Raw genomic sequence first — 15,222 nt, forward strand, 5'->3', positions numbered from 1 at the left:
CCTATTAGACGAGACAAGGAGAAAATGTGCCTCAAATCTTCACCTATGAAGCCTTTGTGATGGCGAGAAATGTCATTGTGAACAAGTCACATTGCTGAAACACGCCACTAATTTAAAAAAAAACAATTTAGAGTACCCAATTTGTTTTTTCCAATTGAAATGAAATGAAATGAAAATCGCTTATTGTCACAAGTAGGCTTCAAATGAAGTTACTGTGAAAAGCCCCTAGTCGCCACATTCCGGCACCTGTTCAGGGAGGCTGGTACGGGAAATGAATCGTGCTGCTGGCCTGCCTTGGTCTGCTTTCAAAGCCAGCGATTGAGCCCTGTGCTAAACCAGCCCCAGTAGGGGCAATTAAGCGTGGCCAATTGACCTACCCTGCACATCTTTGGGTTGTGGGGGCGAAACCCACGCAAACACAGCGAGAATGTGCAAACTCCACATGGACAGTGACCCAGGGCTGGGATCGAACATGGGACCTCAGCGCCGTGAGGCAGCGGTGCTAACCTACTGTGCCACAGTGCTGCCCATCAACACGCCACTAATTAAACTAAACATACACTTTGTATGTTGGTGATCACAATGCTGTGTAAGATGACAGGAATTATATGCCTAGTTTACATACTCTAAATACATTTTGAAGGGGTGTTTTAATTTCAAGGGACTGTTTAATTGCTGAAAAAAGGCTGATGAAACCTGTGAGATTTGTACGTTATTTATATAATTTTCTGGCACATCAACTATGTAAATTATGAAAGGACATAATTAAATGTAAAATAAGGACTTGTTGGTTTCATTTTATAGAATCATAGAATTCCTACAGTGCAGAAGGAGGCCATTCGGCCCACCGAATCTGCACCGAACCTCTGAAAGAGCACCCCACCTAGGCCCACTCCCCCGCCCCATCCTCACAACCTCATAACCCCACCTAACCTGGTCCAGAATCTTAGGTAATACATAAGACAGGGAAGGTAACATGGCTACCTCAAGAAGACAGCAATAGCAAGAGGTACAAATGTTTGTACAACAAAACCATGTTTGAATAGCAAATCCAGCTGACTCTATTTGAAGGAAAACCAAATGATGAATACCAAACTAAGAAGGTCCAAGAGCTGAATTTTCTTGCATCATACTTCGAAGCCCCAGAATCCAAAGCCAGATGAGGAGAAAAACTATCAATATTTGTTGCAATTTTAAGAAATTGTACAACTGTGAAAGGCAGGTTTGCAAGCAAATTCAGATACCGATCAACCCTACTTCACAACACTCAAGTACTCACTGTTTTGAAGGCTGCTGACCCCACGGCACACTTTCTGAAGAGTTGTCCTCTGCCATGCTCCCAGCTTCATTGCTGTCCTCCTTAACAATACAATCAATATCAAGAGCTAATGATCCTGACAGGCAAAACGACTGAAATGTACAACATATGCAAACCGCATTAAGGAGTTCACAAATCACCAATTCCATCCCATACTCCTTCACTGAAGTACCGAGAACAATTTAAATTTGATATTTAGAATTCTCATTTTTATGTCGAGCATAAAAGGGAACCCAAGAGATTATTATTTTAGTGTTTGCAAAGAAGTGTAGTCAAAGAAGGGTTGGGTCAATTAGGGACCAAAGAGGAGATACACTGGTGGGGGTAGAGAGCAAGGGCAAGCACTAAATTAATATTTTGCACCAGAAAGATGAGGGTGCTGCCAATGTAGCAGCAAAGAGCAGATGCAGCAATATTGGGTAGCCAGAATGAACTTAAAAGTTTGGCAGTCCTCAAAGTAGAAAAGTCAACAACCTAATCCTCCTTAGAGGCAATAATTGGTACAAAATTAATTGGTGTTTGGAAATGCATGGGCTAACAGCGGATCAGCATAGATTTCATAAAGGAAAATATGTTTGACTAACTTGGTTGAATGATTTAATGAAGTAACAGGGAAGGTTGACTCCAAAAACCATTTGACAAAGTACCACATAATAAACTGGTCAGCAAAATTATAGTTCACAGGATTTAAGTGACAGTGACAGTCTGGATACACAATTGGCTGAGGGAAAGAAAACAAAGTAGTGGTGAAAGATGGCTTTTCAGGCTGGAGGGAAGCATGCAGTGTTTTCCAGGCGTCAGTATTATGGCCACTGCTCTTTTTGATATGTATTAATGAGCTGGGGGATATAGGACTTCAGTTCAAGTTTTGCAGATGACACAAAACTTAGAAATGTAGTAAACAGTGAGGAGGATAGTCACAGACTTCAGAAGGACATACTGGTGAACTGAGCAGACATGTGGCAGATCAAATCTAAGGCAGGAAAGTGTGAAGTGACACATTTTGGTCAGCAGAACGAGGAGAAGCAACATATACCAAATGATATAATTTTAAAGTAACTACAAGAATAGAGAGGCCTGGAGAGGTCAATGCAAGTAAATCTTTGAAGACAACAGGGCAAGTTCAGAAGGCTGTTTAAAAAGGCAGAGAGGATTCTTGACATTATAAATTGAGGCACAAACGTATAATAATAATGCGATTACTAAATCTTTATATAAAACACTGATTAAACCTCAGCTGGAGTATTCTTGGCACCACACTTTAGGAAGGATGGCAAGGTGTTAGAGAGGATTCAGAAGACATTTACTAGAATCATACCAGGGCAGAGGGCAGTTAGGGTCAACCACATTGTTGAGGGTCTGGAGTCACATGGAGGCCAGACCAGGGAAGGAGGGCAGATTTTCTTCCTTCAAAGACAATTGTGAATGGTAAATAAGGAGAAAGTGTTTTCAGTAACAAATGGGTTGGCAACGACAGGGTACAGATCTTAAAGGTGATTGGCAAAAAAAACAAACAGGAGGACTTTAAAAATCCTTATGCAGCGAATTGATGTGATCTGGAAAGCAGTGCCTAAAAGAGCGATGGAAGCAGATTCAATTACAACCTTGGAAAGGGAATTGGATCAACAAGTGAAGCAAATATATTTGAAGGGCTAAGGGGAAAAAGGAATGGAATGATTTGTATAGGCGTAAAAAGGGCTGGTAAAGACAGGTGGAATTGTCTCCCTCTGTGCTGTGTCATTCCATGATTCTAAAAATGTACAGTAAGACGTCTTACAACACCAGGTTAAAGTCCAACAGATGTTGGTCATCTGTTGGACTTTAATCTAGTGTTGTAAGCATTCTTACTGTACTCACCCCAGTCCAACGCCGGCATCGCCACATCATGTCTAAAAATGTAAACACTATTCCGCCTTACAGATGGATTTCAAGGCCACATTAATACTGCCCAAGAAATTAACTGAGTTTCAAGGTAAAATTGTTAAACTTTAGTTGGGATTTAACCTTTCTAATAATAAAATACCGTTTACAACAAGTTTGCATTTCTATAGCACTCCTCACACAAGATAATTTCTTAAATTAAGACCATAAGAAATAGGAGCAGAATTATGCCACTTGGCCCATCGATTCTGCTCCGCCATTCAACCGTGGCTGATATTTGTCTCATCCCCATTCTCCTTCTTCTCCCCATAACCTCTGATCCCCTTATTAATCAAGAATCTATCTATCTCTGTCTTAAAGACACTCAGTGATTTGGTCTCCACAGCCTTCTGCGGCAAAGAGTTCACAGATTCACCACCCTCTGGCTGAAGAAATTCCTCCTCATCTCCGTTTCAAAGGATCATCCCTTCAGTCTGAGATGGTGTCCTCTACTTCTAGTTTATCCCACAAGTGGAAACATCCTCTCCACATCTACTCTATCCAGGCCTCATAGTATCCTGCAAGTTTCAATAAGGCATCCCTCATCCTAAACTCCAACGAGTACAGACCCAGAGTCCTCAACCGTTCCTCATATGACAAGCTCTTCATTCCAGAGATCATTCTTGTGAATCTCCTCTGGACCCTATCCAAGGCCAGCACATCCTTCTTTAGATACGGGGCCCAAAACTGCTCACAGTACTCCAAATGGGGTCTGACCAGAGCCTTATATAGCCTCAGAAGTATATCCCTGGTCTTGTATTCTAGCCCTCTCAACATGAATGCTAACATTGCATTTGCCTTCCTCACTGCCGACTGAACCTTCATGTTAACCTTAAGAGAATCGTGAACAAGGATTCCCAAGTCCCTTTGTGCTTCTGATTTCCTAAGCATTTCTCCATTTAGAAAATAGTCTGTGCCTTCATTTCTCATTCCAAAGTGCATAACCTCACACCGTTCCACATTGTATTCCATCTGCCACTTCTTTGCCCACTCTCCTAGACTGTCCAAGTCCTTCTGCAGCCCCCCTGTTTCCTCAATACTACCTGCCCCTTTACAGATCTTTGTACCATCTGCAAATCTACCAACAGTGCCTTCAGTTCCTTCTTCCAGATCATTAATGTATATTGTGAAAGATTTCCTTCTTCCAGCTCATTGATGTATATTTTGAAAGGTTATGGTCCCAGCACCGGCCCCTGAGGCACTAGCCACTGGCTGCCATCGTGAAAAAGACCCCATAATCGCCACTCTCTGCCTTTTGCCAGTCAGCCAATCCTCTATCCATGCCAGGATCTTACCCGTAAAACCATGGGCTCTTAACCTATGCGGCACCTTGTCAAAGGCCCTCTGGAAATAGAAATAAATCAGGTTCACTGGTTCTCCTTTGTCTGACTTCCTTGTTACTTCCTCAAATAACTCAGATTTGTCAGACGTGACCTCCCCTTAACGAAGCCGTTATGACTGACTCAGTCCTATTTTAATCATGTACTTCCAAGTACTCCACAATTTCATCTTTAATAATGGATTCTAAAATCTTACCAATGACCGAAGTCAGGCTAACCGGCCTATAATTTCCCCATCTTCTGCCTCCCTCCCTTTTAAACAGTGGTGTTACATTAGCCACTTTCCAGTCCTCTGGGACACCCCCTGCCTCCAGTGATTCCTGAAAGATCACTACCAATGCCTCCAGAATCTCCTCAGCCATTTCATTTAAAACCCTAGGGTGTAGTCCATCCGGTCCAGGTGATTTATCCAACTTCAGACCTTTTAGTTTCCCCAGAACCTTCTCCTTAGTGATAGTCACTGCACTCACCTCTGCCCCCTGATTCTCCTGGAGCTCTGGCATCCCACTGATGTCTTCCACCGTGAAGGCTGATGCAAAGTAACTATTCAGTTCCTTTGCCATTTCTTTGTTTCCTATTATTTCTTCTCCAGCCACATTTTCCAGTGGTAAAATGTCTATTTTTGCCTCTCTCTTACCTTTTATATATTGAAAAAAAACTCTTCCCATCTTCCTTTATATTACTAGCTAGCTTACACTCATATTTCATCTTCTCCCCCCTTATTGCTTTTTTAGTTGTTCTCTGCTCACTTTTAAAGACTTCCCAATCCTCTGGCTTCCCACTAATCCTCGCCACTTTGTATGCTTTTTCTTTTGCTTTTATGCTGTCCATGACTTCCCTCATCAGTCATGGATGCCTTGTCCTTTCCTTAGCATGTTTCCTCCTCCTTGGGATGAATTTCTGTTATGCCTCCCGAATAACCCCCCAAAACTCCGGCCATTGCTGCAAAATTGATTTACCTTATAATGCAGCGAAAATCGTGATTGACATCTGGAACAAAGGGCAATGGGAAAGGTTAAGATGGCAGGGCTGAGAGATAAATCATTGAAGAGAATCATTTTAAGCTGTTTTGAAAACTGGGAAGGTATCATAGCTGAAGGGAGCTGGCAGAAATACAAAGGTGACACAATGGCTGAACAAGCAGCCACCAATGAAGGAGTGGAATCCAGGGGAAGGGGGAGGTGGGAAAGCTAAAGCACAGTTATGTAGTTCCAGCAAGACCATGGAGAGATTTTAAACTATGAATAAAAATGTTGATGTTGACTTATTGGGGCACCAGAATCCATTCAAGGGTAGAAAAGATGCAACGATGGGAGTGATGGAGACGGCAATGACAATAACTGTAGTGCTTTGAATAGTTACCTGTTTGAAGAAGAGAGAAGCTGGCAGATTGGCTAGGAGAACATTAGATCCTGAAGACAGTGAAGGCCTAGACTAGGGCTTTGGTGATGCAAAGTATGATTCAATGGCACGGTGCACAGAATGCTAACGAATGGCCAATGGTAGAGACTAGGAAGCATCAACAGATCTTTTATGATTTGTCTTTTTTCAAACTTTGCTTTAGTGACAATGACATGTTTTTTTAGTTCTAAATTCTGGGCTACATATTAAACTCACTGTGCACAAAGTATTGTGAAATGTTTGTGATAAATGCAAGTATTTATTTCTTTGAAATTCCGTCTGCATTTAAAGAATACCCGTGTATATTTGACAGACTGGTGAAATTCTAGAATACCTAAAATGCAGTCATAGCACCAATTCATTAAGGATGCCATAAAGCAGATTATCCTTTTATCCATAAGAAATATGATGAAAGTGCTGAACACGTTATAATCTCACCTGGCTATATTCCTGATCTGCCAAAAAGTCGAAGGAATCATCGTTATCATCGGCGTAACTGACTTGGATTTGCCTTAAAGCATCTGTTTTAAAATTTCAACATTCACCATCAGTTTTAAAATTGAAGTTTCTAAACATCAACAGCTGCATTAAGCCTTCAGCTGTGACAATTAAGCAACCAATGTTAACTTAGTTTAGAACATACTGAAAATCTACATTAATTGCAGAATATCCTTAGACCTTAAAATAATTAACCAATTTGCCTTTGTCCTGCAAGTTAACAATTGTGGATTTGTCGTTGAATACAGCAACTGTTCAAGCATAACATCAACATCCCCCCAACAGTAGCAGGCAGGGAGAGGTCGGGAGGTGAAAAGGTCAAATCTGAGCCAATAGACAGTGAGGCAGAACAATTAATAAATATAGCTTAAAATTTGCTGTTGCCCCCCCGGCAATGAGAGGTGGGAACTGCCAGTTTTCCAAGGCAGGTGCCGCACTCCAGGTCAGGAGGAGCAAGAGGTCTTCCACTTACCCCTCAATAAAATTTTCAGCCAACCCCAGTCCCGATTGCCAATTCTTACCCAAACCACACCGCCCAGCCCATTGGATTGTGGGCCCATTCAACCTTCCAAACAAGGACCACTCTGACCTCTCTGGACCATCCCCAAAAGGATCCCCAACTGCAGCTTCTGGCCACTGTCAAGTCAGGCTGTCCATTAAGCCAGAGTAATTTCTCAGTCTCATCGACACCCTCCCGACAAACATCAAGGTCAAGTTGTTACACTATTTACTGGGATCAGATGTTGTAATATTCTAAAGCAGGGGTTTTCCACCTGGCTGGTGTAAATGTCTTGTATTCTAACAAATACTCACTATGTTTGATAAGCAGATAACTGACATGTCATGGTGCATAAACAGACTTAGGTTAGTACTGTAGGCCGCACATTCTTTTTGGGTCACAGTGACCCCAATTGAGTGCATACTGAATGTAATCTCTTATGGACGCGAAACATTATGTACAAGACGGCCAATGATAAAGAAACCTATACTTCGACTCACAAGTTAGCAGTTGTGGGATAAAACTTAATATTGCTGCGAGTTGTAGAAACAGCAAATGTTTTTTCAAAGTTTATTTATAAAATCAAGAAGAGTGTAACTCTAGATTTTATCACCTGAATCCACAATATAGTGTTTCAAAATATATAACTTTTGAAACAAAAGTAGTGTGGAACATTCAGTGACAATATGGGAGGGGTGAAATTCCTGTCAGAGACAGAAAGAAAGCATTCCAAAAAAGGTGCAGTATTTTCAGTTACAACAGGGCAATTAGGAAGAGAAGCTGAGAGAAGACAAGGAATTTGGAGATGGTAGATGACCTGAGTCAGCAAAACCTGCACTGATTCAGTCAGAAAACTGGCTCCAGTTAATATCTTTGAGCAGAACAGCAGTTAGCTGTGCAGAAATGCTGAGATCAATAGCTAGTGATGTGTGTACAATGCACAGGATTATCCAAGGGTGTTCATGTTGAAAAAGCTATAACCCAGCTAGATAGCACACCACACTTTACTTTACTTCACATTTCACATGCTAAATGTCATACTTTTCATATGTCACGATCATTAAACCACCTTCACATTTGATAGCAATTGAACTATGTTGCCAAAAGGACTTGCAAAATTTTAATATGGGAAAATAATAAGTGTACAGTGGGGAAATGTTACACGACTCAGTGGAAAGCACATTTCCATCTCAATGAATCTTACCTCCCGAGACGTAACTTTCTTAGTTATTTCGATCCATTATTCTCAATATTTATTTCAAGTTTTATGAATCAATGAAAACCGATGGATTTCTATGTACAAATGTAACACTGAAAGTCAACTGCAGCAATATCACAACCAGCCATTACCAATTAAACCCCTTAAGTGGGAAAAGTAGTGAGTGCAAGATTCTCATCATTTAGTCATGAAATAAATTTTCGAACAAACTCTGAAATTGCAGTTTGGGTATGATTACTCCCTTAAATGGCAGCTGTAAAATGTACTTAATCTTGACCATTTCAGTTTCTTTATGCACAGAATTTTAACCACCTCAAGAAAAAGTTTCTAATAGGCAAATCAACTTAAAATTGAGGAGTTGTTCTTATTAGTTTAGTTCTGAAAATAAACATAAATAAGTACCTAGCTGTTTACCTTCCGCACCATTTTCTGCCTTCATGTTTGAGTTTTGGTCATCTTCGAATTCAGTGTCCAGCTGATTAACATTACTGAGGAATTTATTAGCTGCTAACACGCATCTTCTTGTGTGGAGTTTATCAAATTCCACACATTCACAGTTACTGCCAACACGGAGTTCAGACATTTTGTCTACGGTATCAGTTTTTTTGAACACATTTGCAGGAGTCACGTTGTCGGCTAAACCGTCGGTCTCCCCTTGCAACGATGGCCAGTTACTGTTGCTTTCCTCCAGTACAGAGTTATTGCAATGTATTCCTTCATTTTCCTGTGACTTAAAATGTGATTCAGTGCAAAGGCCAGGAAAACAAATCACAGCCAAAAACCAATGGGCCCTATAGCAAAGAAAAGAAGATTTTACATTAACATCTTAGATTATTACAAAATAATAAATCATCCCATTCACCACCTTCAACACTACAGATGAACATCAGCAGCCGTATGTATCATCTACAAGATGCACTGCAGGAACTCATCAAGGCTCCTTCGACAGCATCTTCTAAACCCATGACCTCTACCACTTAGAAGGACAAAGGCAGCAGATGCATGGGAGCACCACCACCTGCAATTTCCATTCACCATCAAACTTAGAACTATGTCACCATTCCTTCACTGTCGCTGGGTCAAATTCTGGAACTCCCTCCCTAATAGGTGTAGGTGTACCTTCAACACATGGACTGCAATAGTTCAAGAATGCACTCAATACCACCCTCTTGAGAGCAATTAAGGTGGGCAATAAACACCGGCTTAACCAATGACACCCACATCTCATGGACGTTTTTAAGAAAATACTTCAATCTGGTTTTCTGGGTTAGATCAATTGCCGCAGAATAAAAGCTTTGAAAACTTCTAAATTATAGAAGGATGAACTGGCAGGACTCCGGATGGCTCAGTAAGTTTATCAAGTAACTGACCAGTTCCAGATTTGTACTAAATTAGTGGATCTGAATTGGGTTATAGTAGGAGAACTGAAGTGGTCTCAACACAAAGATTCAACTGTCCCTGTCTTGGCCACTCCCTGCCTCAACAACTCTCACCTCACTCCCAGTTTTAATCTGATAATACCGCATTCCCTGACTCACCGCTATTTCAAAACCACTTTGTAATTCAATTGAATCTCTTCTGGGTCTTCCCTGTTCAGGTGGCCATAGTCAAGTAACTGGAGAGAAGATTTATTAGGGACGCGGGACTAGCAAAGCTGGGATTGTTCTCTCTGGAACAGAGGCGGCTAGGAGGGGATTCATCAGAGGTCGTCAAATACATGAAGGATTTTGACAGAATAAGTTAAGTCGAGACTTACCACTATCGATGGGGGTGATTGAGTGGGACGGTAATTAGAGGACCTGATTTAAGGTAACTGGCATACGACCAGAGGGGAAGTAGAGATCAAGCTGTGATCTGGACTGCATTGCCGAAAAGGGCAATGGAACAGATTCAATCGTAACTTTCAAAGAGGAATGGGATAAATACTTGAGAAGGAAAGATGGAGGGTTATGGGAATGGGGAGTATAACTAATTAAATTGCGCTTTCAAATAGCCGGCACAAGCACGATGGCTGGATGGCCCAACACGGAGTTCAAATATTTTGTGCAGTAAGAGTCCATGGGCGGGTTTCTCCACTCCCGCGCTGAAGTGGCCGCGCCGTCGTGAGCGCCGTCGAAGTTCACGACGGCGTGAAACGGCCCCGGTCCCGACCGATTCAGGCCCTGACAATGGGCCAGGATCGGGGCCGCGTCATCTACATGCGCCAGGCATTGTCGCCCGCGTAAAAGCGGCGCCGCATAGATGACGCAGCCGGCGCCGCATAATGGGCGTCATCCGCGCATGCGTGGTTGCCGTCCTCTCTAAGTCCGCCCTGCAAGAAGGTGTCTGACGGATCTTGCGGGGCCGCGGAAGGAAGGGGGTCCTCCTTCAGAGAGGACGGCCCGACGATCGGTGGGCACCGATCGCGGGCCACCCCACATTTGAGGTACCCCCAGGTGCAGGCCGCCCCCCCCCAGCGTTCACGCACCGCTCACAACTGCAGCGACCAGGTGTGTTCAGCGCCGGAGGGAACCCGCCGTTTTGGCCTGGCCGCTCGGCCCATCCGGGCCTCAGAATAGCGGGGGTGCCGGAGCATCGCCATTTTCGGTGTCTCTGGCAATTCTCCGGCCCGCGAAACTCGACCGGGCCGTTCCCGCCGCTTGGGAGAATCGGGGGAGGGTGTCAGACCGGCGTCCCGGGAAATTTTGGCATCCCAGGCGATTCTCCCAACCGGCGTGGGAATGGAGAATCACGCCCCATGATTCTGCCACATCCGCACAGGAAGGCAATATCGACAGTGCCAGGGTCCCTACTCCCAACTGCTATCAAGTGACTATGTTCGAAGTGCATGTGTGGATTATGGTTGGCAGCAGGATTAGGCTCAGGCATGATACCTCCAAACTCGATTTATCAGTCAGCATTTTGTTATGAATTCAGTATCAGTAATAGCTACTCAAACGTGTACCAAGGTTGTCCCAAAGACTATGCCCCTACAGGAGTTATACAAAAAACAGAAAATTGTCACGGAAGAGTGAGAGAAAGACTGCACGGTGGCACAGTGGTTAGCATTGCTGTCTTATAGCGCCAGGAACCCGGGTTAAATTCCAGCCTTGGATGACTGTCTGTGTAGAATTTGCATGCTCTCCCTTGTCTGGAAGGGTTTCCTCCAGGTGCTCACAGGGTGTTGCCCACAGTTCAATGATGTGCAAGTTAGGTCGGGTTACAAGGATAAGGCAGGGGATTGGGCCTGGGTGAGGTGCTCTTTCAAAGGCCATTATAAGGCCAATCAACCAATCAGAAGAACTAAAACTAATTAAGGGATAAATTAAAGGGGGCCGTTTCTGTAAAGAACAAACGGAGCACAGCCCATTTTGTTGGTGCAGGCCCGATGGGCTGAATGGCCTCCTCAAATGAAAGAAAATTCCTTTATTAAACAAATGAGTCAAATTTAATTAAGTCCTCACTAGGAAATCAGTTTTTTTACAATTCTACTTGTTCTCATATGTGGAATACAGGCATCCAGGCCCCAAGTTCCGGATTCCTTCCCTAAACCGCTCTTCTCTCCTTTAAGACCGTAAAAACTTCTTGACCAAACGTTTGGTCACCTATCCAAATGTCGCCTTCTTTGGATCAGTGCTAATCTCATTCCAATTAAACTCCTGTGAACTCCTTGCTGTTATTGTTGAAAATAATTTGAGCACAAAGTATTTAAATCTTACTTGGGAGACTTCGGGTGACAATTCAAATTCTGATTTTCTACTTTGCATTATTCTTTTCTCCAAGTTGATACGCTCCAGGATCAAGTCTAAAGATGTGCAGGTATGGGTGGACTGGCTATGCTAAATTGGCAGAGTTACAGGATAGTGTGGGGTTTGGGCCTAGATGGGGTGTTCTTTCAGAGGGTTGGTGTAGATTCGATGGGCCAAATGGCCTCCTTCTGCACTGTAGGGATTCTGTGAACACTAAACATCAGAGCAACATTTTGTTTAATCTATGGTCCCAATTCGAGTCTTATGTAATATAAAACCCCCTGGAAGTTGTAAGTACTGCAAAGGGAGAGGGCATCATATCTCAATACTTGATAAATTTCCAAAACCAATATTGACGATGTCCCTGTGCAAATAAATACATGCACAGGTTGCTAGAATACTCACGTTTCATTAATAGGAACAAAAACAAAATCCTTTTGAAAGAGATCCACGTGCCTTGTCCACGTTTTCACCCTGGCATGACGTCTTTGTGGTAACCTAAATGGTAGATATCAGAAGATTGTTGAGGCTAAAACGCATATGTACATACAACAAAGAAGTGCACAACTGAAAAGGATTCATTGTTTTACTTTATAAAGTTAATTAATTAACATCTTTCAAATCTCATTAGAAATCTAATTTTAAAATATGTTTTCGAACTGCTCGAGGACCCTTAGTTTTATGACAATATTTGTACAGCCCCTTCAGGATACAAAACATCCCAAGGAACGTCACAGAGAAATATCAACAGAAACTGACAAACAACCACAGGGAAGGGTTTGAAAACTTGACGGCATGTTGGGTTGAAAATAAACGGTATCCATCGGGGAATTTAAGATGTTTCAAAGAGTAGACACGAGGGGCGGGATTCTCCACTCCCGCGCTGATTGGGAGAATCGCCTGGGCCGCCAAATTTTCCCGCGACGTCGGTCCAACGCCCTCCAAGCGGCGGGAACGGCCCCGTTGAGTTCCACGCGGCGCAGGCCGGAGAATCACCCGAGACACCCAAAATGGCGATTCTCCGGCACCCCTGCTATTCTCAGGCCCGGATGGGCCGAGCAGCCAGCCCAAAACGGCAGGTCCCCCCCCCCCCCCCCCCGGTGCTGTCCATACCTGGTCGCTGCCGTCGGGAACAGCGCAGGAACGCTGGGGGGGCGGCGGGGAATCCTGCACCGGGGGGTACCTCAAATATGGGGTGGCCCGCGATCGGTGCCCACCGATCGTCAGGCCGTCCTCTCTGAAGGAGGACCGCCTTTCTTCCGCAGCCCCGCAAGATCCGTCTGCCATCTTCTTGCGGGGCGGACTCGGAGAGGACGGCAACCACGCATGCGCGGGTGACGCCAGTTATGTGGCGCCGGCCGTGTCATGTATTCGGCGCCGCCTTTACGCGGCGACAAGGCCTGGCGCGTGTAAATGACGCGGCCCCGCTCCTAGCCCATTACCGTGCCCTGAATCAGTCGGGATAGGGGCCGTTTCGCACCGTCGTGAGCCTCGACGGCGTTCACGACGGCGTGGGCACTTCGGCGCGGGAGTGGAGAATCCCGCCCAAGGTGTCTGAAATTTCTGCCAATGATGATAGGGTACAGTGGAAGAAATATTCAGAAGCCTGAAAGGTGCTTGAAGGGGTTCAAAATTGAAAGAGATCATTTAGTTAGAGAAGAATGAGGCATTAAACAACAAGGATCTTATATCAGACACTTGGCTACCCAAAGTATCCCATGTAGTTCAGCTTGGAATCCAGTTAAATTATTTAGACATGTGCAATGATCATCAAGAACAAGTCAGAACAGATTCATTAGAAGCAAGCCTTGTTCGTAAAATGGAATGAGGTTAATTTTGAGGAGGTTAGAGATAGGTCAAAGCAAAAAAGGGCAGATGGTAAGGCGTTGAGAGGAGAGCTATGATTGCACTCCAGGAGGCAGGCAGTCGCATTTTGGATGAGTTGAAGCATGCCAGGGTGGACATTGGAAAGCCAGAAAAAAAACGCACAGGAATTAAAGCAAGGAAGAATTTTATGAAAGCAAAGTATACAAGAAACCCTCCAAGTTTTGTCAAATCGAACAAAACATTTGAATACACTGACGACAGAAACACATGGGTAATTTCCAGTTCACAGAGCATTCTCCTGAATAAGTCATTATAACTATAGAAAAAAAATCAGAGCGCTGGGGATAGGTTTCTGGGCCCTGTTGATTTGCAATTAAGCTGTTTAGTCAAATCAGGAAGGTGACAGCTGAAGCTCTGACTGTAATGTTTCAATTCAGCTTCAACAAATAAGTTGTGCTGGGTAACTAAAAGGTAACTCGTGGAATAAATTGCCCAAGAATGGAAGGAAGGATAATATCAAGTAACTACAGACCAGTTAGTTACAGGTCAGTTGTGAGAAAATTCATGGAATCCATAATTCAAGTTAAATTATTTAGAAATGCGAGTTAATGATCAAGAAAAGTCAGAACAGGTTCAGTAGAGGCAAGCCATGTTTGTCAAAGTTAATTACTTTTATTTCGAAGTCTAAAGATAGATGAAAACAAAACATGTAGATGTGCAGATGTGACACAGACATATGAAAGGTGCACCAATTATTATGGGCCAGGGTTTAGAGAACACAAAAGTATATCATGGAGTTTACCTGACCCACAACTGTTAATAGATTTTGGTTATTGGGAGCACAAGGGCCCACTTTACAGGTGTAATGCAACAGAGATCTAAAGTATTTTTAAACAAAAACAATGTTTAATGTATGAATCCAGTTAACATTTTATAAACACACAGTAAGCATCTTATCAACTACCAACACTGATACTCCCCCCAAAGATACAATACTCTAAAGGTAACCCTTAGTAACTTTCCTAACAACATCCATAAGTCAAAAACCCTTTTTAACAAAGACAGCAGGTTTGCATTCCTTACAGAAACAGGTACTACTTTGAAATCATCAAGTGATCTTGAGACATTCTTTAGAGAGAGAGAGAGAGAGACCCAACACACACCTCCTTGGTTTGAATTCAGCTCTCCAACTGAAAACGAAACTAAAACTCAGCTACAAAACACCTTCCAGCTCAAAGTAAAAGTATAAAACAGAGCAGAGCCCAGCTCCACCCACACAATGACATCACTGCAGCCACTCGAGAAGACAAACATTTCTTAAAGTGACATGCCCATGACACAATGAAAAGAAGTTCAAGACACCATGATGATCTGCACTGGAACAGAAAGCCACGCACAGATATAATAGATTTTTTTAAAAAAGTATGTAAAATTTCATGGGCAAAAAATAATTTATTTCATTGGAGAGCACG

The 15,222-nt window shown here is 43.2% G+C and overlaps 1 protein-coding gene across 6 annotated transcripts in view; it reads right to left on the minus strand.

Annotated features, from left to right (window-relative positions):
* Positions 1-15,222, minus strand: part of senp6a (SUMO specific peptidase 6a) — a 209,781-nt gene that overhangs the window by 21,121 nt on the left and 173,438 nt on the right. For 5 of the 6 annotated variants that reach the window (XM_072503335.1, XM_072503316.1, XM_072503336.1 and 2 more), the window contains 4 exons: positions 12,329-12,421; positions 8,598-8,986; positions 6,418-6,500; positions 1,280-1,359 (listed from right to left, as the gene is read on the minus strand). In XM_072503335.1, the coding sequence (XP_072359436.1) occupies positions 1,280-1,359; positions 6,418-6,500; positions 8,598-8,986; positions 12,329-12,421 (645 nt within the window). The remainder of the gene's footprint in view (positions 1-1,279; positions 1,360-6,417; positions 6,501-8,597; positions 8,987-12,328; positions 12,422-15,222) is intronic. The other variant, XM_072503322.1, reaches the window with a different exon arrangement.

Source organism: Scyliorhinus torazame, chromosome 1 (genome assembly GCF_047496885.1).
Source record: "Scyliorhinus torazame isolate Kashiwa2021f chromosome 1, sScyTor2.1, whole genome shotgun sequence".
Taxonomy (NCBI): Eukaryota; Metazoa; Chordata; class Chondrichthyes; order Carcharhiniformes; family Scyliorhinidae; genus Scyliorhinus; species Scyliorhinus torazame.